This window comes from Alligator sinensis, unplaced genomic scaffold (assembly GCF_000455745.1).
Source record: "Alligator sinensis unplaced genomic scaffold, ASM45574v1 scaffold1738_1, whole genome shotgun sequence".
Classification (NCBI taxonomy): Eukaryota; Metazoa; Chordata; order Crocodylia; family Alligatoridae; genus Alligator; species Alligator sinensis.
Window position 1 is genome coordinate 4,192 of NW_005843189.1, and position 27,223 is coordinate 31,414.

A 27,223-nucleotide genomic window follows, 5' to 3' on the forward strand; every position below is an offset into this window, starting at 1 on the left:
AGGAAAAATTGCTCTAAGAATGAACCTTCTGGATCTATATCTATATTATCTCAGCATATGTATTGCATGTTGTTCATGTATTTAGACTATAAGCTGTTCCAGATGGGGATCTCCTTCTGTATCCTGTAGAGTACTGAGTATACTATCAATATGTAAACAACTGTATTAGCGAGACTAAACTGAACCATAGTACAGTCAACTAAAGGAGGCAATGTTACAGTTTGCAAAACCCTGCCTGTATGATATTTGAAACTTATTCCAGTAAGTCAGCTGGGGCTGAAAAACTGATATTTAAACTCTGAGCCAGTCCTTGTGAGATACCAGTGATGTGTCAAGAAGCACAGTAGAAGGACAAGGAAGAAAAGATTTTAATGAGAGAGGGGAGAAATACAGGGATACAGCTAATACAAAACAGTACACAGTAGAATACAAGTGTCTAATTAACAGAGAACTTCAGAAACAGGAAAGAAATTTCAGACAGTTAAAGAAAGTGACTTGCTCAAAAGTTACAATCTTAAGTCTCTGTATATATACATTCTTGGCAGTATAGGAAACATGTGCAATTCTTACAAAAAATATTGACTGTCTGAAGTGGTGGTATCACTTGTTCACATATGGCAATTATGAAGAATACATACAACCCAGCATTCAAAACTCTCTGAGAAGGGAAGAAAACAAAAGATTTCTTGGGCAGTAAGAGTTCTTTCTGTAACAATGGCATTGATCTGTTTAGTATTCAAGATAAAAAATAGTGGGAATGGCAAAGAATAAGCAGTCTTTTATACTGTGTCCCCCATTAAGAAATTATGCATCAATTATACAGTAAGGCCCAACACAGGACAGAAGGGAGCTAAGCCACCAAATCTGCTGTCCCAAGCCTCTCCTCCCTCCAAAAGCTAATTTCCCCTGCCACAGGGAACCTGCTTGGCTCCGTCCCAGCAATAAACCAGTTCTCAGAATCCTTTCTTTCCTGGAATGTATGTTAGCAGCTGGGGGTAGGCAGTAGAATATTTCCCATGTATCATACTTTGCTAGACAAGTTCTTAAGAGAAGGCTGCAGCTCTTATCACGAAAAGTCAAGGAAGGGACAGTTCCCAGAAAGAGGTGCCTGCCAGTGGAGCTCCTAACACTCTCAAAACACACTGTCTGTTCTGACAGTCTAGGAACAATGTTTGGGACCCCCATGCTCATTTACAGAACTCATAAGGAGAAGTGCCAGCCTGTTCTGTCCTGTCTCCACTCCAAAAGTAAAATGGGGGAACCCATTTCTAGGGCAACCTAGGAATCGCAGAGTGAGAAAAGGGATCTGTACTGCAGAGCTCATGAGCCCAGTTCCTGTACCAAAGCCACTTTCCTGTTGCCAGCCTCCTCAGTTGATTCCTGGCACTCTCACTTGGAAGCCCCAAACTCTCTGGCCAGCCATTTATATAACACAAAAGGACTTTCTGCAACAGCCTGACAAAACAAGAGAATCTTCTTGGTTGCAAGTACAGAGGCCCTTGATGGAGTTATGGAAGCTGCAACAGGAAGCATACACCATGCGGAAAACCACTTACTTGGCTAGAAGTAACCTATGTTCATTACTAAAGTGCTTATGTCAATGAGCCAGCACTATATAATGCAGAAACTAGCTTTTGCCAAGATCATTTAGCAGGAAATTAATCTTCAGAGGAAAGTCAAATTATAAACAAACTTCCATATAAATAAAACAAGCTGCAGTGCTGATAAAGCACTTACACTTCCTCATTTCCCTACTCATCCAATCATAGCTAATTGAAGGGCAGACAAAAAAAGCATCTAGTCCCCTGGTAAGTCTTCATGAATATGGGAGACAAAACCCTTCTCCTCCCTCCCCAGTGCCTATTATGGGCACTAGGGAGAAAAATACCAAAAAAAATTATGGGTACCCAGAACTGACTTACAAAGTGGTGAACATTCAATTAAAGGGAGAAAAGTACACGATGGAAGAAACTCCCCTCCAAGAGATCATAAGAAACAGCTTTTAATGAACAACAAATTAATGCACACAGCAAAATATGTGAAAAGGACTTCATTGTCTGCTGCACAGCTATGGGAAAGAGATGAGAATAAAAATTGTATGGGAGGAAAAGAAAAAAAGACCAGCAGATGGGCAAGGCCACAGATGATGGACATCATTCACAGAGAAATGGACAGAAACCCAACCACGCAAAATAGCTGTATGTTACCCAGCTATCTGGCTCCTTTCATCCCATTGTTGCTAACAGAACTTCAGCTCTCCCAGTCTGAGCCATGTTTGGAGACGTCAAGCAGACAGGTCAAACATTCTGTTTTAAGCATTGTGTTTTTTATAAACTTGCTCAGAGATAATCTCATCAACACAGACCTTGAAACCATGTCAGCGGTTGGCAAGGTATCTTCACAGGGGCTCCCAGCACAGACAAACCATTGTGAGGGTTATTAAGAACCAGTATGCTAGGCACTTCCCAAATGTCCTAGGAGTGCTGACACTAAGAATGTGTAATCTAAAGACACAGACAGACAAACACTAGGGCTGTGTGAGGCTTTGGACAGAGTTTCGGATCCAGAGAAGCTTTGGACGCTTCAGGGTCCAAAGCAGCACGTCTGGATTGAAGCACTGGCCTCGTTAGGCTTCGGAGCTGCCTTGGAGATCCGGCCGTAGGGTATAGTGGGGAAACAATAAAATATCTATAACTTTGGGGGTTTTTTGTCCAATTTGCATGAAATTTTCAGGGGTGGCAGACTCTGTAGAGAGGATGAAGCCTGCCAAGTTTCAAGAGGATCGATGCAGGGGTTTTGAGGGCAACTGTACCCCAAATTCTTGAAAACAAAACTCACGTCTATGTGTTACAACATGGGGGGGGGGTCAAAACTGCAGGGATGGTAGCTCTTGCTGAGGCCACAAAGCCTGCCGGGTTTCAAGAAGATTGGTGCAGGGGTTTGGGGGGAACTGCCCCTCAAGCTGAGGACAAGCAAAAATCGTGCCATGGGTGCTTGCTTGTCTGGCTTGGGGGACACTACTGCAGGCCTGGCTGCTAAGCTACTGTGTTACCAGTTACCAATCAATCATGATTCACTCAGGGACCAGCTCAATACAAAAGACCTAGTTACTACATAACGACTTAACAAGCATCGATTAGCACCTACAAAACCAAGCTAAGGAGAGGAAAAAAATCAATACAAACAATCAACTGCCCCAAGACGGACACTTTTGCAACAAATTTTGTCTGTCAGCAGCTAGGGGTGCAGGACCCCAGAACCCCCCTGCACTGATCTCCTCCAGCTGGCAGGCATCGTGGCCTCAGCAGGGGCCACCATCGCTACAGCTGTCACCCCACTGCGCCTTAACACACACAGTGTCACCCATGGCATGAGTTTTTCCTGTCTGCAGCTTGAGGTGCAGTTCCCCCCAAACCCCTGTACCCATCTCCTTGAAACATGGCAGTCTTTGTGGCCTCAGTAGGAGCCATCACCCCTGCAGTTTTGACCCTCCCTGTGTTGTAACAGACAGCCGTGACACGAGTTTGGCTTTCAAGAATTTGGGGTACAGTTTCCCCCAAACCCCTGGACTGATCTTCTTGAAACTTAGCAGGTTTCACGCTCTCAGCAGAGGCTACCATCCCTGCAAGTTTCATCCAAATCAGACAAAAAACAACAAAGTTATAGATATTTCATTGATTCCCCATTATACCCTATGGCCGGATCTCCGAGGCGGCTCCAAAGCTTCAGAGCCACTTCAGCCAGATTGAGGCGGAAACCCAGTTCGGAGCTCCGAATCGGATTGCGGCCATCTGAAGCAGCCAGATCCGAAGCCGGATCGGATCACTGCCAGTTTGCACAGGCCTAACAAACACTAGACAGAGATTAGAAGGATAGCAGCAGGGAAGGTTAGTTGACTTGATACACTGTAACAAGCACCACATGAAAAGTCTTTAAGAGGAAGTTAAATATGGACAAAGCAGAGCTTGCAGAAGAGAGCTTATGGCTGTTGGTAAAACTGTCCAAAATACACATAGAAAAGGACTGTCTAGGGTGTCTAAAGGATTTTCTGTTCCAACCTCATACTAAAAAGAGCTGGATTCCTGTTGACACCTATGAATTTCACAGCCCAACAAATCATACGTGGCTCGACTCTATACTGCTCCTACCTTGACAGACGTTCTGACTGCAGTTTGTTCTTTTGTTAAGATACTCTTCCTACACTTAGGCTTTTATTTAGTTTGTTAATAAATCAGTTCAGTATCCCTTTCTTGTCCTGTGGTTTCTCCTTGGCAATCTATGTGGCAGATATGGCACTTAAGTCCCTTTTAGGGAAATTCAGAAGCCAACATCAGGCCCAAGAATCAAGTGGATCAAGAATCAGCTGAAAGGAGATGCTGAGGAACACTTTAAAATAAAATATTTGCAGCTGGACACATACAGCACCCCAGTGCAAAGCCTTGAATGACTATAAACAAGATTAAATGGCTTTTCTAATTAACTCTGTTCCATCAGTATGCATTGTCAATACAGTTACATATCTTTGACCAGATTGCATGCGGGCAGGCTCTCTCAGGTTTCATATCCTTTATATAAATCTCACAAGAAAGTGAACTTGTACAGGAGGAAAGCAGTCTAAGACTATGGTCTCCAACCCAAGCCTCACAGGCAACATTTCCTAGCAGACTCTCTGATCTCTCTCATATCCATGAGAAATTACAAACTTTAAAACTGCACTTAACAGGGGGTGCCAAAGCATGATGTTGTTCACAGCATATTACTTCCTCACTCCTGATGTCCTCTTGCTAGCAAAAGTTAGGAAGCACTGCTTTAAAGTATGACATGACTCAAGAATATGGTAATACAACATCCCCACCCAGGCAAAGTGCTCAGGGTGCTACATAGCAATTTAAAGTATAATAAAAAAGAAGTAACTCTCAGCATAACAACAGGTCATTGCCCAATACTGCAACCTAACTGTTACCAACTGTATTAAAAATGGAATTTTTTTCAGAAATCACATGTTCCATGTGCTCTTTTAAAAGAGGGAACAATTAGGGCTGATGATCTGGAAAAGGAAGTTCCAGTCCCCAAAGCTAACCCCAAACTAAAAACCAGATATGCCTTTTGAACCAAAGCACAAATGGAACAGCTAGAAGCCTGCTGCTGTCAGAAACTGTCATGGATCAGAACTTGTATCTATATCTGACTTGGCTCAAGATGGAAGGAATGAGTAAGGGCTATGTAACAGGCCTGCTGGGACATAGGACAGTCCAGAGATCTGGGAGAGGAGACCTGGAACTCAGGGTTCTCTTAAAGCAAGTGGGAGACAAGTGAGAAAACCAGGCTGAACACAAAGAGGCCCTGGGATGTAAAATCAAGACAGTTTGGATAGTGGGGCTAAGACTCTACTTGTTGAGGGTTCTATCTGGCGGTAGGGGAGGGGAGGGAGGAGTGCCGACATAAGGGAGCAGGAGAGGAACTGATTGACAGGCAGAAGGGTTGGAAGCTGAGTGCAAGAGAAGATCTAAAGGCTATGGTGAGGGAAAAGAGACCCCCAGATGAAGTGCTGTCCCTAGCAAGAGACAGGGACAAAGCATGACCGAAAGGGACCACCCAGTCACTGGGTTCAGTCCCCTGCTACTGCAGGCAACAGAAGCATGTAATCTCTTTAAAAAATGATTCATCCATAAGCAAGTACATTGTTTCTCCAAAGGCTTCCAGTCTTTCTACTACTGATCTTCAATCTCTCATCAGAAAGTTTGACAACAATAGGAATGGCAGGCCCTGTGTGGCTGCTGCACTGTACAAGTCCAGATTTGAAGCTACAGAAATTTAAGTTACAGAGCTATTGTACAATTTTTCCTTTAGGAAGAAGATTTTGCTTTCTTTTTTAAAGGACAGAAACCTTTAAAAAAACCACACAAAAAAAAAAATCCCCTATAGAGATACAGAGAGTCAGAAATTAAACTGTTATAACACTGATCATTTATTGACACCTGAGGTAGTGGAAGAACAGATGCTGAAACCAGAAAAAGAAACACTGTAGTTAACAATGCAAAAATGGTCAACCAGACCAACATAGAAAGTAGAAGGAAACTATAACGTTTAGATATACATTTTCTCGAATGCTTGGTAATCAGAGAAGTTACCAAATAAGAGGAAATAAAGATGGTCAAAATTAAATAGACACAGATTCTTTAACGTCACCCAAGAGAACTGGATGACTTATTACATTAGAAAAAGGATAGCAAACCTTTTTCCTTAATTTCAGTTAGAGCCCAAGGTCATTTTACTGCTGTTCCAAATACTAAAAGAAATGAGTTGTGGAGAAGCCAAGGAGTGAATGACCATAGAGACTGTAATTCCCTCTCAACCCAAGATGTGTTCTTTCTCCAGATTTGCTGTTGAAATGAACTGTGAAGGCAGTATAGTGATAAATTTTGCTGAGTCTTATCTCTGGAAAAAGAAATTATACCAGTTTCCAGGGCTATCAACCTGACTGACTCCTTTTGCCACCAATACATTTGTTTAAAATGAGTTACATGGAAAATAGTATACAAAAACCTATCAAATGTCCTGATAAGAAAGAACTGTATGGTAGTATTGATATAAGTAGGGTTCTTACTCTAGTAATATTCAGCCTTATCTAATCAGAGAGCCTGACCCAATAGAATCAAGGTATTTTATAACATGTTCTTCAAATCCAGGTAGCACAAGATTTTTTTTCCTGTAGTTTAAAGCTGTACCTACAAAACTGATGCTGGGTAAAGTGCAAATATTCTTTCATTTACCACATGGAAACTTCAGAAGTCTTGTGGAGATTGTTGTAGTTTGGCACAGGCACACATAACCCCCTCCTGCCAGGTACTGTATGTCTAAATGTCAGATTTTGAGAAGCTGAAAACTTCAAGGGCTTTGGGGTCTGAACTACCCTATTGTGTCTAGTGGACATCCCATCAGATCAGATCAATGCTTGAGGCATGCAGACAGAACATTATGTCCTGGGAATTTTTTCTGCTGCTGTACCTTTTAAAGGAAAGCTAAGCTCATGGCATATGGCAGCAGTTCCCAAACTGTGGGTCGTGACCCCAAATGGGGTCACAATATCAGCAGATGAGGTTGCAGTGCAGTGCTCTCTCCTGTGAGAGGTCCCACCTGCTGGGTTGTAGAGCCCCGGGGGAAGGGCAGCGGGGCAAGTTGCCCCAAGCCCACAGCGGACAGCCTGCATCCTGTCCCTGGGAAGGGGCAGGTGCAGGGAGCCAGGCTCTGTGCTCTGGCCTCAGCAGCTGCTGCTTCCTGTGGGTGGCAGCCAGAGCTCAGGCACTGCTGGGGTGGGGAGGCAGGGGACTGCAAGCCCTGGCAAGAGTGGGGGGCTGAGAATTTGGAATAAGGGGCACCTGGTGGGAGTGGGGGGCTGCCAGTTTGGAGTGAGGGGCCATGCAGAGGAAATGGAGTCATGAATGGGGTCATGATGAGGAAAAGTTTGGGAAGCACTGGCATAGGGCTCTGGTTCTCATTTCCCATGCTGGAGGTCCAATGATATGTTTCCATATACCTGCCAGAATCCTAGGCAGCAAAAGAGAGAGACCTGGACACATAGCTGGGCATCACAGCTATAACAGAACCATGGGAGAATAGCAATCAGGACTGGGGCACAGGTATTTAAATGCTGTTTAGGAAAAATAGCCTTGATAGATCTTGAGGACTGGACTAATAAAAGCGAGATGATTTTCAATAGTACAGATTCAAGGTTGTACGCATATGGATTAACAACAAAAAGTTATGCTATAAACTGGTATCTTATCAGTTTAAAATACTGAGGAGGAGAAGAAAGACCTGGCTGTACTGACCAAACAATGACTAGGAACAACCAATATGACGAGTCATGGAAAAGGCAATCCTAGGGTGTATAACTGGAAAGTATTAACGCTACTCTTAAAAGTACATTCTGGTCACCCATATTCAAAGAAGGAATTCAAATTGAAACTGGTGCAGAGAAGGCTTACTGAGGATGACCTGGTGAAGAGAGAGCCAATCTTATGAGAAGACACTAAAAAAAACTCAACTTGTTTAGCTTAGCAACAAAGACTGAAAGGAACTATGATTGCTCTCTATTAGTACACCTGGCAGTTAATAATAAGAAGGGGAAAAAAAGACAACTTAAGCAACATAGATAGCAATATTGGCACAAGAACAAATGAGCATGAACCAGCCATAAATAAATGTATACTGGAAATCATTAGAAGGTTTCTCACCATCAGACCAGTGAGGTTTTAGAAAAACCTTTTTGTAAAAGTAGCAGAGACTAAAACTTTGACTGTTTCAAAGTGAAGCTTCATCAGTTTATATGAAGTAAGTGTTTGTCTTCAGTAGCTGAGAACTAGACTCAGCAACCCAGCTGATCCATTCTAGTTGTATGTTGCTGTAAAAAGGACTTCATTCATTTAAGAGATGCATGCACATTGAATCTACATACTTTATTTAGAACTGAAGTATACCATTCTGTGGAAATCAGCTGTAAACATGCACATTTTATCATTAAATAAATTGAAGAAAGTGTCACATGAAACAGCATAAAACTTGACAGCTATGAGCTAGCTTCAATAGTATTAACTCCAGTTTTGGATGAGACCATAGGACCATCCATGGCTAAGTACTCATCCTAGGGCTCAAATAAAATGTGCAACGACACATAGAAATCTATTGATTACTTTAGAAACACACATTAGACAATAGAAACAGCCCCAACAACAATTCATCCTACATTATAAGTGAAGACTTAAGAGTGCTTTTAGGCAGTAAGTCTCTCTGGGGTTTTGGAGGTTTTGTTTTTTTTAAGAATGGGCTTGTTCTTAACAAGAAAAAGTGCTGGAAATGGTTGGTAATTTTCCATTAGAACATTTTTCCATCCTAACATAGGTTTCAGTCCTTTTGCATGCAGTTGAGATCAAGGACCCATATTTAAATCCTAGGATCTGCAGGAAACAGGTGCCAAGCAACATGCTTATTTTGAGAGCTTCACCCCCAACTTGCTTAGACTCTACAGTGTTTTCTGAAATGTCAAAATTACTTGTAAAAGCCAATATATACTTAAGAGGTGCTATAACTTTATTTTGACTGCAATAGTTTCATTATAGTCACTGTCTTACATTTCAGCTCCCTACAGGATAGCTTGCAAAATCACCCCCATCATACTAAATCACACCAACTGGGAAATTCAAAACACATTTCTGAACTCCTCCATTTGGACACAAACAGGTAAGGAAAACGAGTTACGTAACAAACCCTTAAGATGGTACTGTAGTATGTTTTAAAGTCTGAAAACCTTGGTTGCATTTTTTTCTAGGTTTATTTTGATTCTTTTCCATAAATATTTAACTGGATCTTAAGACATTTATAAATAAGCACAGCGCAGTGACTAAGGGGCTTTTATTTAATCCTTCTAGTAACATAAAGTTTACAAGAATTACATATGCTCCAGGAAAGCTAAAATTGGTCAGGGAGACAAAACAGGAAAGAGAAAGGATACAGGTTTGAGCTGAATTATAGGGCTGTGTGAAGCTTTGGTCTCCGATCCGATTCAGTGGAGATTCAGCCCAATTTGATGGCCGAATGTCCTAATCGAATCAGGAGACCCTTTAATCTCTCTGAAATAAATCAGAACCCTTCAAATCAATTCGGAGAGATTCAGAAAGATTCAACAATTCAGCCATAGACACAGCTTTGAATGTTTTTTCTACATACCTCGAAGTACCAGGCGGTTTGTGAATGCTGTGATGCTAGGGGAGATAGAACATCCCACAGGAACATGGCGGGCTCCCCAGCATGCTCAGCAGCAAATCTGGAAGTGGACCAGAAGCAATTCTGGTCCGCTTCCGGGTCCACTGGGTTGTGTGCTGGGGTCCCCACCCGCACCTCAACCCACGGCTCAGCAACTGGTGCGTCCTGGGTCTGGGGGAGCACCTGGTGTCCCTCCACAGCTGATCACCAAGTTGGGGAGCGTGGCGGGGCTCACATGCTTGGCAGCAGACCCAGAAGTGGACCAGAAGTACTTCCGGTTCACTTCCGGGTTCACCGTCAAGCATGGGGGGGCACTCCATCCGCCCCAGCATTGCACCAGTCACAAGCTGCGCTGGTACCTCGAGGTATGTAGAAAAAACATTTAAAGCTGCGTCTATAGCCAAATTGCTGAATCTTTGAATCATCTTCGAATCTTTAGGTTCAGATTTGGCCGAATCGAATCAGGGACAGTGATCTGAATCAACAAATTGAATCACTGTCCCCAATTCGGGCTGAATCTGAATAGAATACAGCCCATTTTGCACGCCCCTACTGAATTAGTAAAGCGTATTATTGTTTGATTCAATGAATGTCAGATGCTGAGCAAACATAAAACAACAGCATGGTGCTTGCTCCAAAGGTCTTGCACTCTGAATACATGAATGGATTCAACAAGAATATGAATTAAGGTGGAAATAAGTAGCCAGTGTTTCTTTTAGAAACTAAACATAAAAACCTTTCAAGCCATGTAATTCATCACACCTTTCAGTAATGGCTTATCTCTGCATCCTTCATGAGGCCCTTGCAAAAGGAATTCCCTCCCTAATCTGGTCTGACACATCCACACTCTCTGCTCCTCCAATTTTTTCCTTAAAGTTCCTTCGATTTCAGTCCTTTCTTCCTCTCAACAACAAAGCAATAAAGAAGAGGGGAAGAACAAAAATAATTAAAGGAATTAAAAGACAGATCATCACCTCCCACCATCACCACAACCATTCACATGGTTTAAGTCCTATTCTCTGTCCTTTACATACTTTACATTTGTTTCATTGTTGCACCTTGAGGCCCTAATCAGGGCCCTCCATTTTGCTAGATCTGGTGCCTACCTATAAAAAATTAGTCTTTATCCCAAAGTGTTTAAAGTATTTTACAACTAGTAAAGGGGGAAATAAATGAGGCTGGGGGAGGGAAGACACAGTGAAAGTGGAATTAACTACATGTGGAATGATAAACAGAGGTCTGAAGGTATTAGCCACCTAGACACCACTGATCACACTGTCTGTCTGGGCTGTAAGCTTCTTTAGGAAAAGGACCTTGCATTCTCATGTTTGTATAGTAACTGGCACATTTTAAGCCTTGTATACTTGTAAGAAATGTGGAATATATAACAATTTTTAGACTAAAAAGTCACCCAGTGTTTTTTCCACAGAGATGTTTTTTCTTTGAATTTGAAATATGAAATATTTCTTTAAAAACTAATAAGGCTAACTGTCAAGCTCTGCACAGATAACTAAAACTCACACAGTTACAACCTCTTCAAAATATTAAACGAAAGAGAAAATAGTCTCATGCCAAAATGGTTAATGTTTTTATGGGCACTTCCTCTCTGTTCTTGTTGTCTGACATTCTGTCTGTTTTTGCAGGGGTGAAAGTATTCACGATTTGGTCCCATTCAATGTTTGAAGAATCCACTTGCTTTAGAACAGAGAAGCAATCCCTCCTTCCTCGTGTACTAGAGATTTATCTCCGAGTCTCATATCAATTTCAAACAGGGAGTGCAACACTAGCTCACAGTATACTCTTATTGTAACACTCTTACAATATGACAAACCTTCCTGTAACTTAAAGAGGCCAGGATGAAGGACAAGAGAGAACACATGAGAAATCAGCCACTTTTGTTCAGACTGTATGTGTCATACTGATTCACTGCACTTATTCAAATCAAAGTGGATGTTTGGATATTTAAACTGAAAGCACAATCCTAGAAACAAAGAGAAAATTAAAAATTGTGAATAAGGATGAAGCATATCACCATGCATTCTTTTTTAAATTAGCAGCTTGGAGCTTGCTTTGATCTTTGATACCCATGTGTTTGTTACTACTTAAATTACATACTCAACTTGTGTATAGTAACTGATCATGCAAAATATGTTGCATCAAGGATTAGAGCTGAGATCTTCAGGGTTCAGCTTTTACTTAAATAAATGTGGTTTGGCATGTTTGGTACAGATTACACCAGGTGGCAACTGTTCGAAGATTAATCAAAGTTTTAATAACTTCTTGTTTGTGTAGCAAAGAAAAACATTTAGCACAGAAATTCTGCTCAATATGTTTCCACACCAAACAAAATATTTTAGTCTATCATTTTAGCAGCTGGCCATAAAGAACGTGAATAGGTTCTAGTCCTAATTGAAGTAAATAAAAAGTGTAATAGTTCAGCATTATGGGAAGAAATTATTCTGTTGAATTTGAATCAGGTAAAGCCTCCTCTGGAGTACTGTGTCTGGATTTGGGCTGCAAACTTCAAGAAAGATGTGGGCAAATTGGAAAGAGTCCTGAGAAGAGCCACAGTAAGGTTTAAGGAAACAACAAAGGAGGAAAAGTTGACACACAAGTTGTTTCTTTAGTTTCAAGAAGAAAACACCTGAAAGGGCTATAACAATAGTCTTCAATATATGATCAATTGTCCTCTAGGTGCAATGAGGAGGGTAGGATAACCTCACTGTAAAGAAAATTCTGATTAGATGTAAAGAAAACATTTTAACTACAAGTCTAGTTTAAAAGGTTACCTAAGTTTAAATAACATCTGTCAGAATGGTTTAGATAGACTTGATGGGGCAAGAGGATGAAATAGATGACTTCTGAGGAGCTTTCCAGGCCTACATTTCTCCAGTGCTAGCGATTTAGTGCAGGGGATGGCAACCTATATTCCACGGGCTGGATCTGCCCTGCAAAGAGATTTTTAGCCACCCTGGCAAGCAGTGGTGTAACTAGGGGGGCTGAAAGGGGCAACCACCCTAGGTGCCAACTTGTGGGGGAGGGGAACCAAAGAAAGTGGCTGCTGCTGGCAGCTGCATGTTCACATTGATATTTGTGACTGAACCAAAAGTTGCCACTTCTGCTTTGTCCCAAGCGCCCTGTACTGCATTCCCACACTGCTGCTGACAAGCTCGCCAAAAAGTGATATTATTTTTTCCTACAAACTAACTAGATCATAGATACATGCTTTTGTAAGCAGTGCCTTATGTAATCAGATGCACCATCTGCATTAATTCAAGCCTGTTAGTGAAAGATTGTCAACCCCTTTTTTATAATATTTGCTAAGAAATTAAGAAGCCTATGACCCAAATCTGCTGTTCTCATCCACATACCACTTTCAGTGAAACCAGTAAAAGATTTGGGTATAGAAAGGGTATTCAGGCCACAGTTTGGAAAAATCAATAAAACTAGTTAATAGTGACCTAGTCCACCAGCCTTTGCTTTGATATGGATCTCAGGATGGAACAAGGACTAGACATGATCTATCAGAAGTGTAATTATCTTATTCATGTAATAAGAACAGAAAGTTTGACAATTGCTGATCTTGTTTATTACTGATATATTAGAAAAGGCATTCTACTGTTCTACTTAAGGATATGCATTGTCGGTAATGGATTCAACCTACGTCTATTAGCCTATGGTTTTTGCTGTATTATTGGGCTATGGAAATCAAGGAAACAGTATTCTTTAGCAAGAAATATTTCTAACACAGATATCTAGCTGTATTCAAATATGTACTTGCTTACGTACCTGGCAAATGTAAAGGCATAAATTAGATGTGGTGTCAGACTGCAATTCTATTTAGGGAAATTAGTTGTGAGTTGTGTCTTTAGGGTTCCTACTAGTTAGGACAGGGAGGAAAGAAAGATCTTTGACTTTATTTAATGGTACATAACTGCACTCTTTTACAATTCTACAAAGTGATTAACTAAAATGGTTACTCATATTCAAATATGTATCATTGGTTCATTATTCAATGTAAAATTAATGCTAAAATATTTTAAAGTTAAAAACAAATCCTAAAAAGTAAGAGCTCTTTTCTTATATAGTTTTCATTGTCCAGTCCTTAAGCCAAAAGACACAGGGGCACAGTACCTCAACAGTCACAATATATTAACCTGGGTCTTGAGTTCTACAGCAGACTCTTTCATATGCTTTTTTTAAACTAAAGAAATAAATGAAAACGGACAGGACACCTAGCAAATTTTTTGAAACTACACTTGGACACACAGGTCTTTCCACAGACATCATCATGAGGAAATCTGGATTATAACAGAGTCTATTTATATGTAGCTGGAAACTGGTTATCAAATCAAATAAAGTTATCAAAGTAACTGGTTATCAAATTAAATCCCATTCTTTATCCGAAGTAGATTTTTAACAAGATTCTTTTGCAGGGAGGAATTACATCAATATCAATTCAAATAAATTATTCAACAGGTTGGCTTTGTATGGAATCCTAAATGGATGCAATGTGAGAAATGGGCAGCCACACAGAAAAAGAATGTGTTATTTTCAAGAACACATAAAGTTTGTCAATTTTATTTGTATTTAATAGCCAGTTCATTTGCTCACACAAAACATATTTGTTTGAAGGAAAAAAAACATCTAAAATGACTAGCTCCAAAGATCCATTATTTTCTCTCACATACTGCTAACACCAAATGACCAGCAATTGTTTATTCTTTGGGTTGTTTGCCAGGCTTGCAACAAAGAAAATGTAAAAGCTACTGCCTCCATATAGAGATTTGGGTCTACTTTTGCTGTAGGGCTAAGCATCTGTAGCTCCCATTCACATCATCTGAGAATAGTGACAAATCAGACTACAGAAAATTTTGCAAAAATCAAATCACAACAGCTTACAGTCAATTTGAAGGATATTGGATCCCATGATTCAAATTTGGGAAAAAACAACACTGAGATACGCAGCAGGTGACAAAATGCTGGTGGTGCATTGGTGGGATAAAGTCAGTTACAAAATAAAACTAGATAATATAACAAACTAGCTAAAAACAAAAAAACAGGGCACTTGGTGAAGTCAAGGTTCTTAAGTCAAGGACAAGGAAGACACCTTTTTAATTAGCACTGACAATCTCCCAACTCTATCTATTCAGGTGTTCTAAAGAGCCATCATATTGAAAATTATATCAAGAACTCCATTTTCTCAGTAGATCTCTCTCTGGCCTTGAGTAGAACAAACTCTACTACCTGACAGGATGCTTGGCTGCTGCATACATCATAGTTGAGCAAATACCACATTTCTGCAAGTCCTCCCCAGGTACAATTCATTCTACATAACATCTACCTATCTACATATACATAAGGGCATAGAAAACAGAATCACGGGCTAATGAAACATGTTAATACGTTCTCCTCCCACAGTCTTTGTGCAAGAGAAGTACAAAACCAGGAAGAAAACAGAGTTTATATTGTGCAAACAATAATTCAAACCCACATGCTCCCTCTATTTATATTATCCTTATTTAGGGGTTGTGAAATGTCACATATTTATATTCACAGTCTTTTCTCCTAATCACTACCAGAGTAGGAGAAATGCTGCATGACAGGATCTGTCTTGCCACATAATGGTCAAGAAGTTCTGTTTCAGGAACAGAGGCATTCTTTGAGTTCCCTTGTCTCCCCCTTCCATTGTGGCAGCACAATACCCTCAGAAATGGTGCTGCCTTTGAGTCTATACTGCTTCATACTCCTACCACAAGCTGTCAACCAGTGTAGAGAAGAATTAACAAGAGCTGTTAATGGCGTGATTTCTGATTGGAAATCTCTCACTCAGAGCCATGGAACCCTTACGTGGGAGATGCATCAGAGGGCTGTATCAAAGCACCCACTGAAACCATGACTCTCCCCCCTTCTCTAGAGGGGTGCTTTTTTCCAGGGCAGAGCTACTTTTCACATCAAAGAACTAATACAGGCCTATATTGAATGTTTCAGTTTAGATTTCAACTGGGTTACAAGACACAGCTTAACTAGAATGGAATAAATTCATGGTCTCTGCTGATTTCTTTATCAAAACACGTTATAGATGTTATCAAAAGAAAAGTGAAACAACATTAGAAAACAGCAGCTATGACACCTAAACAAAATTACTGTATAACCTTAAAGAAACTACTCATTTAACTTAGCCTAAGAATTTACTCCAGGTCATGGATAGAGATGTACAACAATACAGCACTGTGTTTTGTAACCCTGTGCAAATAATGTAAGTTAAACATTATATTAAGATTCAATTTACAAAGGGCCAATGAACAATTAATAGGTGTTTTAATAAATCAATAATCAACTGCTAATCAAGTCCAACAAGCTACTTCTAACCATCTATAGTACTTTCTACTAATGTGTTTATAACTTTCTATAACACATACTAAAACTTTCTATAATGCAATTATAAACTCTTATCAATCATCTATTCACCCTTTATGAACTATATTTGGAATCTTTATCTGATATGCAGCTAACTTCATACTACTTTAGCCCAATATCCCAGGACATATACATTATTAGGTTTTTCATGTTTTTATTTAAAATTTAGCTTTGGGAGCATTCTTAGTCATGAAGTTACAAATTCCTAAGATAGTTAACCCAAATACAGAAGACAATAAAGATGAAGGAAAGGTGGTGGGGAGGATCACACATTACCGTTTATGTTCTTCAGACAGAATCACTTTGACTATTTCTATTATAACTGATGATGCTATGATAAGTAAAATCATGAAATGAAAAATGGATTCTGCTAAAAATGAAAGTGAGAATGTTCTCTTCGTTTTAGGAAAAAAAAGAATCATATAAATAAATAAACATAAAATATTTATGTTCCAAAACCCATTAGTATCATCAGGAGGAGATACACAACTATTCTTTGGGTCCACACTCTGTAACTCCTTAGCTTACCTGCATATCATCAAAGTACTTGGCAAACCCTACTGAGTGTGTCAAATACAGGGAACAGTACATATTACATTTCTGTCTGTTTCTTCCAGCCGGCATGTTTTTCTCTAAGCCCAAGCCTTGGCTATTCCCAACACCTGCTTTTTATGGAATTCAAGTAGGCAATGCATTGTTTAACCAAGTTCATCAGGGACTTAGAACACTTCCCCATTTTCAGAGACGGTGCCTTCATCATTGTTCTCTTGCATATGATTTTCACTGTCCTGCGTCTCTTCTTCTGCCTCCTCCTCATCTCCAAAAGTCTGTTGTTGCATTGTAGTAAAAGTAAGTGATCTGGCAGCAACCTGTGCAGCTAGACCAGATGTAAAGTTGAAATCTGTTGATATATGGAGCTGAGCCAGCCTATGTTTGATGGAGGATTGTAATGCATCTCTCAGAGGTGTCTGTGAAGTCTCCAGTCCATCCACAATGGGTAGTATGGATTCTTCACCTTCACCTTCGCACTGATAACGTGTTCTTTTTTCAGCTACTGGAGATGCACCTTCCCCAGGAGCAATGTCTTTGTTTTCAACCATTACTGGATCTTCAAACAAATATTCAGTCCTCCTTTTCTCAGTGGCATGTGGTTTTGGATTTGAGTCTCTTTCTTCAGAATCATCACTACCTTGGATGCCATCCTGTTTTCCTATATCTGAATTCATAGGTGATTCCAGATTATTTATGGGATCCACTGGTTCTACAGGAGACAAGGGTTTCACCGCAGCTTAAAAAGGGAAAAAAAAATTAAAAGATAACTAAAAGTAACCTGCCACACACAATTCACCTATTTGTGTTTTATGTGCAAAATCTGTGTTTTCTGACCAGAATGTTGAAGATGCAACGTGATGGCTTCTAGTATTGACTACCCTTTAAATATCTCAAGAGGTACATAAAAATGGCCTTGCGTAGAGATGATGTGTTATGGAAGTTATAAGCAAAATCAGTTGCTGCACTGCACACAAATTTGAACTTTCTTCCATAAATAACAGGTATCTAATCAAGATAACTATACATAATAAAAAGGCTCTCACATGCAGTAACTTATTTTATACACCACAACATATAAATAAGACGTATTCATACAGTAGGGCAAGTTGTTCTTGCAAATAAACATGGTTTAATTTAGCTTTTCTTGATGTTAGTAGCAGCAGTGAGTCCCATTGCCAGCAACGGGATGTTTGCCAGAAAGTCTCTCCACCCAGTGTTAGGGGTTAGTACAACATGATACAATCACTTCTTGAAGAACAGGCTTCTTTCTTTTTAACAAAACGATAGTGTCCATTTCCAAGAAACAGATCCCTAAACTGCAGTAGCTCCATTAGAGTAGCAGCACGAACATACATAAGAGCAGCAACAGCAGGTCCCCTTGTGGCATTTCCCTTCCTAATTCCATTCTGACTTTACCCCTGTAAGCAGAGATGAAAATAACTCTGGAAAATACACAAACTTTTCATGGGAAACACATTTAAGGTATTAAGTTTTCTGCTGCATTCTATCTTGGTAATAATTATTTTAACTAGCTGAACATGGTAGCGTCAGTAGGTTTGTCACATCAGTTATTTTCATTAAATATACTGAAATACTGTTTCAGGAATTGCATTGCTCTTTTCCCTTTTTTTTTTTTAAAACACATCACAGTACTCAACCAAACCAAACAAATCTCATAGGTCAATTGTTCTAATGGAATAGCCCTTCATTATTTTAAAATTAATTTCTGTATATTTCTGCCCATTTCCTTCTGGAGGCAGGGTATGCAAATTTCTTTCCCCATGGAAGCACTTTAAGACCTAGTTTTGGTGCTTAAATTCCCAAAGAATACTTCCAAAACTGGAAAATAACGGAAAGATAACTAGGAAGAGATATTCCAATTTATAGACAGTCAAGTACCTGAGGCAATATAGAATTGGTCTATTTTCACAGAATGTTCCTCTTCCAATACAGAACTAATTATTAGAAAATAGCAACCAACTGTAGAAGAACAGATGGAAAGAGACAGAAAAAAACTCCAAACTCCAGAAAATCCCAAAATAAAACAATCAAACCACCTCAAAAATAAAACCACCAAACACTCAAAACAACTATGCAGTAACTGACAACAACCAATAGTAATTATATATGAATTCAGTTAAAACACATGTACTGTAGTTTCTCACATACAACGCTCCCCAGAATGTGATACACATCTTGTTTTTGACAGGCAATATGAAGGAAAAAAGAACTTTTCTTTTAGAAAGTCAGTGAGTAGGAACAGATAGGTTGCTGAGCCTGCTCATTGTTCTGCTCCCTGTGGATCATATACAGATTTTACTTTTGGTTTCACTAGTAAGCTTTTACCATATTTCTCACACTTTGCACTCCAGCTGCTGTTTTTTGGGAAAAAAAGTGCATGTTATATGCAAGATGCTTTCTTTGTTGTTCTGAGTGTTTACTGGTTTTGTTTTTGGGGAGAAATCTTACATATCCAGAACTGTGAGGCCACAAAAATTAGTATCATCTGTCACAAGGTGCCATTTGACCACTCCTGGACTCCTTGATACGTAGGAATGATACTAGCCCACACATTTGCATCAAGACACTTGTGGAGAAGACAAAAAGTAAAGATAGTACCCCAAACAACATATGTAGGGAATTTACAAACTCAAAGTGAGGAGCCAACCTATCCACGCTAAGAGCCACTGCACTCACACTTTTCTGTTCCATAGCTGAATATGCCTTTCTGGTGCCGAAAAGATTGGCTTATGCAAAGATGGTGGACTCTGGGCTGAATGATCACTGGCACTGCATTACAGGATGTCTAAAATCAACAAATAAGAACAATCTGGATGGCTTACTGGAATTACTTCTTCAGACATCAGGAAAGTGGTCACAAGCAAAATGGAATGATCATGGCAGGTCAGAGAATCTAGTCTAGGGTGACACTGCAGTTATCAGCTCCCTGAAATCTCAGAAAAGCTTTCTAGCTGCTATGGAATTGCTTTAAAAAAGTTACTAATGGTTACATGATTTGAATTATGGTATACAATATTCAACACACTTAACAAAGATATCACAGTGTATGAAGGCATCAATGGATGCCTCCCCACAGGGCTGACTGACTATATCATCTTTGAACAAGAACTAGGTAAAAGACAACATGAGAAAGTGGGGATAATTCTAACAATCTAGACGTGTGTTGACTATGGTGAAATATAGATCTTAGAACATCTGCTGGTCTGCCAGCTCCTGGAGGAACCATGCACCATGAAATCCTTGCCAAAACTACAAACCAAGCTATGCTATGTGCCTGATACTGGAAATATCTATAACTGGTGGCAAGACATGAGAAGTAGCAGTAGTCGTAATTAGCAGGTTGAATATTTTATTGTTCGGACAGAATATAAATAAAAGAGATGGGCACTGGAAGGAGGTGACTCTGTAACATTTGTTGAATGAAACTCGATCCAAACAGAGAAGCCTCTGTTTCTCTAGCCCACAGTGATGCTAAGGGAGTGAATGTAGACATCACAAGGACTGTTTAAAAAAATGTCCAGTATAGGATTCCTTGGTAGCCATGTCAGATCATTTCTATTTTTTTATAATAAAGCACAGACCATGAAAAGAGCACAAGGCTTTTAAAATAGGATTGTTTCATCTCAGGAGAATTTGAGAGCTCTTACTAGTAAGTAAAAAATGGTTTAGGGCAAAAGAAAGGAAGAAGGCCATACATGGAGAACAAAGGAGTATGGTAAAATTCCAGTTAGCTATTGGTATTCAAGAGCTAATCAAAAATGTTTGACTACTGTAGAAGTAAGAGACATGATGAACTTCTAATGTGTTCTGATAACAAATCATCCAAGGGCTAAAAAACCTGAATCTGAGGAATTGTAATTGAGCTGCATAGGGCACATATCTAGAAGAAATGCTATAATGACAGAGGGAAGACCTCAAGAGGATAAAAGTTTTTTGGCCTTGGATAATTAAAACAATATTCCTCACATTTTTCAGATTCTTGAGGGTTTTCTAGATGGTAGGAACAGCTCTATTACATAAGGGAATGGATTGAAGACTGTTGTTATCTGTCAGCATGCAGGACGTTAAGCTTAATTGACCTGAGTTCTGAAAAAGTTTTGAATTAGTCTGATTATACAATGATTTCTGAAGGTCCTCAATGACCAAATGAGGCAAGGAAAATTACTTCTACTAAGCTGTCTGAGGACACCCATAATCCCAACCAGCTGAATGAAAACATCTGTTGCACCATACTGAAGAATCCCCTTTCCTGGATGAGTTGCAATGTAAATGGGGACAGACCAACCTGAAGGAGGTCCCAAATTGAGAATATGTTGTTGACAATTACAGGATGCAGCTGCTTTTCCCCTGGTTGTGGAATGCTCTGCTGAGTCAGTATATCTGCTTTCAGCTTTCCCTGGAAAAATTGGGACAACAGACCTTCCTCTTCACCACTTTATAAAAAATGTTTAGAATCTCCATCCTGTGTGCCATCCTACTGGTTTACATTAGAAAGCAGATGTCCAACTGTTGCAGTCTATCTGAACCACTACATTAAAAGTGAAAGGGAGAAGGTGTTGAGTGTTAGGCTCAGTGGGCATTTATACATGTTCTCTGGAGCTGCTCTAATTAAAGTGCCTAGAGCATCTCATGTATCGGTATCTCCACGCTGAAAAGTGGTGGTGGGGATCCTTTAACTAAAGCTCATCGAAAAAGCTTTAAAGTGCCCATGTTGCCATTTTTCAGTGCAGAGACACTAATACACGAGACGCTGGAGTCTGCTGGAGCATAGTAATTACACGTTCCAGCAGACTTGAGTCTGCTCCGATGTGCTGTAATTACAGCTAAGGGAGAAAACATGTGTATAGGCATCAAATGCCATTACTTCAAGCTACTTCAACCTGGCCAGTAATCAGGCTGAATTCCCCTCTAGACCTCTCTGCAGGACCTGACAGGTCCATGCAAATGTGTCATCAATGTACGTAGTATCTGTTGCTATTCTAGTCTAGGGCATATGCATTACAGGATCTCCTGATTCCTCTTCTTTTGCAAAGAGCACTATCCCTGCAACCTTTAGGCTCAAGCTAGAAATGTGATCATCTAAGAGACCCAGACTTCCCCCTGTTTTTTCTCTAAATGGAGAGACATTATCCATCTTGGAGACAGTCCACTGTAATGGGCCTACCAAGGAGATTATGAGAACCACTAGAAGCAGAGCAAAAGTGAATGTGAGAACCAAACCACGAGATGTCACATGAGACATCAGAGGAAGCACAGAAAAAGAGACTGCTCTTAAAGACAGTCTGAGGACTTTTTATATCTTTGTTTTTGCACTCAACTAAGGTTGTAGTTTGATGGATTTAAGAAAGAGAAAAAGGCTGTGACACACATTTTATGGCTTTGAAAACAGACTGAAGTCTCATAGCTGAGTTTGCTTTATTACTTCATGTGCTTGCCCACTCAGTCCTTTAAGGAGGCAATCCAAGGGTCCCTCCATTTCTGGCTAGCATGGAAGCAGAGGCAGCCACATGAAGTATACAGTCACACATTGGTTGCTTTTGGATATTATATGGTTTGTGGCAGATGTGGCTTTCTTCTGCACTAAGCAGGATCATCCGAAATTGACAGTCTTTCACACAAACTTTTGAACAGAGAAGCCAGTTTCCCTAGACTTCTTTGCCCCTAAAAAAAAAAAAAAAAAAAAAAAAAAAAAATCACTCCTAAAAGATATGGGCCTTCACATTAGACTTTTCACAATATCCATGTCCATGATGTGAAAGTGTGATTTTTCAGATGAAGCTGAAGGCAAGGACAAAGGGATTTTACCTTCTTCTGAAAGAGACCTCCTGAGTGTTACAGATGCACGCTTTCTGTATTTTTATAGTGCTTTTACTTGGTCTTCTTTTATGAAAGGTGAAAGAGTGGGAGAGGGTTGACAGGGGGGAAAAAGGGAAGAAGAAATAAAAATGTTTCCTATGAAGACAGAGAGAAACTGCACCACGCTGCTGGTTTTCTGCTGAAGCTAAGGATACGGTGCATTAAACCTGCCTCATAGGTGTCATCTGGTCAGAGAAATTTGCATGTGTCTGCCTCCAGAAGTGTGCTTTCCAGAATGACAGAGGAACAAGATAAGACAATCTTTCTGCCTACAAAATTAGTTGGGTTTTATACATACATACATGTATATGTACATATATGGGTTTTATACCTACCTACCTACATACATATATTTTGTATCTGAAAATCTGAATTTTGTATCTGAAATCTGAAAATATATAAAGGCTTAGTCTGTCTGTCTGTGTATTTGTCTGTATGTCCGTGTGTCTGTCTGTCCGTAACACTTTTGGCCAACTGTGCACGTGCCGCCAAGAGGGCAGGTGGCAATTGGCTGCATGGGCCCAGGCTGCACAGGCCCAAGTTTGAGCTGCTGCTGGTGACATAAGTGGCAGTGGCGAACACGCCCAAGGCCACTTGAGCAGGAGGGCTTCCCCATGCCTCCCTGCCTGAGGGCAAAGCGGGGGGGTCACGGGAGTGGTGCCCCCCCCCCGACACCTCCCAGAACAGCTGGCAGGGAGGAGGAGGTGGCAGGCAGGGAGGGAGGGGAGCGGGGTGGAGGCGGCAAAGGGGGTGTCACGGGGGCAGCTGTTGTCAGGGCCAGGCAGTGGGGAGGGAGGGAGAGAGGTGGGGAGGGGAAGTGGGGTCATGGTGACAGCACCCCCCCGCCACCCAACCCTGACAACAGCTGGCAGGGAGCGGGAGATGGTGGCGAGGGAGAGGAGTGGGGAGGGGAGGCACAGGGAAGCCCTGATGTGAGGCAGAGGCAGGCAGGGGAGAGAGCCCCCACACCAGAGGCTGGAGGATGCAACGGTGGCAGTGGAGGAAGTCTTTAGATGGACGGCCCAAAAAGGTGAGCAGAGGGTGAGGGGGGGGCCATGTAAACACTCCGTGAAATCTGTCATTCTTGACATGCAATTAGCTAGTGTGTGTGTGTATTATAATGTTTGTGTATTATATATACACAAAATGCATATTAAAAAAACCCAACTAATTTTATATATATATTTATATTCTCTCTCACTTTTATGGGAACCAATACCCACCCGCATATATTTTCTGTTTTAGAGTTTTACTAGGACTTAAATTTATGGAAAAGTACATGAAGGTCTAGCCTTTCATTTTAATCTACAGATCTCTGTGAATCTGGGTAAAATTCCAAAGTATTAGTTTAACCAATAAAAATAATTTTTCACTATCAAAGATGTACAATTTTTACAATTTGCTCTCCACCTCAAGCACAGATTTGGTGATGAGCAATGAAAGAAAGTCAGCTTGGGCTGCATACTTCATTTGGTGACAGATCTCTTTATGCTATGCTTAAACCCATCTATGGGCCAACAACCAAATTCTTAGCACGCTGAAGTAAATTGCCTTGTTCTCATCTCAGAGTTTCTTTGGTTCTTTTAATCAGGAAGTGTAATAATGCTAAAAAGCCATACAGGAAGATAGAGAGTAGCAAATTTAGAGTCATAGAGTAGCAAATAAAGTCGTCGGGAAGGCTTTGGCTCTTTGGTGAGAGAGGCAGTGAGCTACTGGGAAGGGATGGCCTCCACCTCTCTCCGCAGGGGAGGAGGCTCTTCTCAGCCAGACTGGCTGACCTGCTCCACCGGGCTTTAAACTAAGCCCACCAAGGGATGGGGGGGAACTACTGCCACTGCTGGCCCACTGAGCAACCCTTGCAAAGCCAGCAGGTCAAGGCATTTAAGGGATCCCACCCCTGCCCCAGCCCTGGAACAATCTGTAGGCAAGGCAAGGGCCCCCAAGGGGACACTTGTGTGCCTACACAGAAATGCCAGAAGCTTGAGGAATAAACAGAAGGAACTTGTCCTCCTGTTAAACGTAAATAACTATGATGTCATAGGGATAACGGAGACCTGGTGGGACTCCACCCATGACTGGACCACAGGTATAGATGGCTATACCCTGTACAGGAGGGATCGAGTGGACAAAAGGGGCAAAGGTATAGCTCTCTATGTCAAGGAAAGCTACACGTCCCTGCAAGTTGACATTGGCACCCACAGTAGGCGAGTTGAGACCCTCTGGGTTAAAATCCGTGGGGAACACGGCACAGGGAATATTACGGTGGGAATCTACTACAGACCCCCTACCCAGGGTCAAGACCTTGACCAGGAGTCTGCCAGGGAATTAGCTGAGGCCACACACTCCTGGTGCATGATCGTCATGGGAGACTTTAACTACCCAGACATCTCGTGGGAGGGGTGCTCAGCCAAATCCGAGCCGTCGCAAAACTTTCTCTCATGCATGGATGACCTCTATCTGATGCAGGAAGTCTACGGGCCGACGACAGGTAAGACACTGCTCGACTTCGTACTGGCAACCGGGGACGACCTAATCAGCGACCTAATGATCGAAGGGAAGCTGGGTGACAGTGACCATGAGCTGATCACCTTCACCATCTGCTGTAAAGCTGGCAAGTCAGTCAGTAATACAGAAGTCCTCGACTTCAGGAAAGCTGACTTTGACAAGCTAAGGAGGCTTGTCAGTGAGGCCCTAAAGGGCCACAACCCAAAGGGGAGGGGAGTTCAGGACAAGTGGTTGCTCCTCAAGGAAGCAATCCTGGATGCGCAAGCAAAGTTCATCCCATCCGGAGGAAAGGCAGCAAAAGGGCACAGCAGCTCCCTTGGCTCTCCAGGGAACTGGCGGACCTCCTGCATCTTAAAAGGAAGACCAACAAAGGATGGAGGACTGGAACCATCACCAAGGAGGAATACTTTACTCCGGTCCAGACCTGCAGAGAGCAAACCAGGAAAGCCAAGGCCGAGATGGAACTCCAGCTAGCTACAAATATCAAGGACAATAAATCTCCTTTTTTAGATATGTAGAGAGCTGACAACGGATGCCCAGGAAAAAGGAAACTTGCTTAATGGGTACTTTGCATCAATTTTTCACCAGTCCCATGGGACTCCCCTGCCCACTTGGGTCAGGGAGGCCCGGGTGAGGGAGATTCCTTGCCCTCCATCAATGCTGACCTCGTGAAGGAACACCTCAACAGTCAGCCTGTCAGGAAACCTTCAAGTCAGCCGGCCCTGAAGGTTTACACCCAAGGGTACTCAAGGAGCTGGCAAGCATCATAGCTCAGCCCCTGGCACGGATCTTTGAGAACTTCTGGTGCTCTGGTAAAGTGCCCGAAGGTTGGAAGAAGGCCAAAGTCATGCCTATCTTCAAGAAAGGGAGGAAAGTAGATCCAGCAAACTACAGGCCCATCAGCCTTTGGAAAAGATTATCAAAGAGGCCATTCTTAACAGATTAGCTGACAGCAATATTCTGAGGGATACCCAGCATGGGTTTGTTGCCAGTAGGCCTTGCTTGACCAATCTTATTTCCTTTTATGACCAGGTGACCTATCACCTGGACAAGGGGGAAGAGATTGATGTCGTATATCTTGACTTCAAAAAAGCCTTCGATTTGGTATCCCATGATCACCTCTTGGAAAACTGGCTAACTGCGGCCTTGACCTCACCACGATCCGCTGGCTGGGGAACGGGCTCCGCGGCAGGACTCAGAGGGTGGTGGTTGATGGAAGCCAATTGTCTGGGTGCGCAGTCACTAAAGGGGTCCCTCAACGCTCCGTCCTAGGGCCTACACTGTTTAACATCCTCATCAATGATGTGGACATTGGTGTCAGAAGCGGGCTGGCCAAGTTTGCCAATGACACCAAACTCTGGGGTAAAGCATCCACACCTGAGGATAGGAGGGTGATCGAGGCAGATCTTGACAGGCTCAAGAAATGGGTGGATGAGAACCTGATGGTGTTCAACACTGAAAAATGCAAGGTTCTCAACCTTGGGAGGAAAAACCTGCAGCATCCGTACAGGCTCAGCAGTGCAATGCTGGTTAGCACTACAGATGAAAGGGACTTGGGGGTCATGATTGACCACAAGATGAACACGAGCCTTCAATGTGATGCTGTGGCTAGTAAAGCAAGCAAATGGCTTGCATCCATAGACCCTTCTCAAGCAAATCCTGGGACGTCATTCTCCCATTGTCCTTGGCCTTGGTGAGGCCGCAGCTGGAGTACTGCGTCCAGTTTTGGACTCCACAATTCAAAAAGGATGCAGAAAAGCTTGAGAGTGCAGAGGAGAGCCACATGCATGATCAGAGGTCAGGAAAGCAGACCTTATGATGAGAGGCTGAGAGCCATGGGACTCTTCAGCCTAGAAAAGCCAGGCTCAGGGGTGATCTGTTGGTCACCCATAAGTTTATCAGGGGTCCTCATCAGGATCTGGGGGAACGTCTGCTCACCAGAGTGTTCCAAGGGATGACAAGATCAAACTGTCACAAACTCTGCTATGACCGATTCAGGCTGGACATAAGGAAGAACTTCTTTACTGTCCGAGACCCCAAAGTTTGGAATAGACTGCCGTCAGAGGCGGGTCAAACACCCACCTTTAATGGCCTTCAGACACAATTG

At 41.6% G+C, this 27,223-nt stretch overlaps 1 protein-coding gene across 1 annotated transcript in view; it reads right to left on the bottom strand.

Annotated features, from left to right (window-relative positions):
- Positions 1-10,205: 10,205 nt before the first annotated feature.
- The window catches only part of VEZT (vezatin, adherens junctions transmembrane protein), an 81,089-nt gene continuing 64,071 nt past the window's right edge, over positions 10,206-27,223 (bottom strand). Inside the window, exon 13 of the mRNA XM_025194395.1 lies at positions 10,206-17,470. Coding sequence (XP_025050180.1) covers positions 16,902-17,470 — 569 coding nt within the window. The 3' untranslated portion in view covers positions 10,206-16,901. The remainder of the gene's footprint in view (positions 17,471-27,223) is intronic.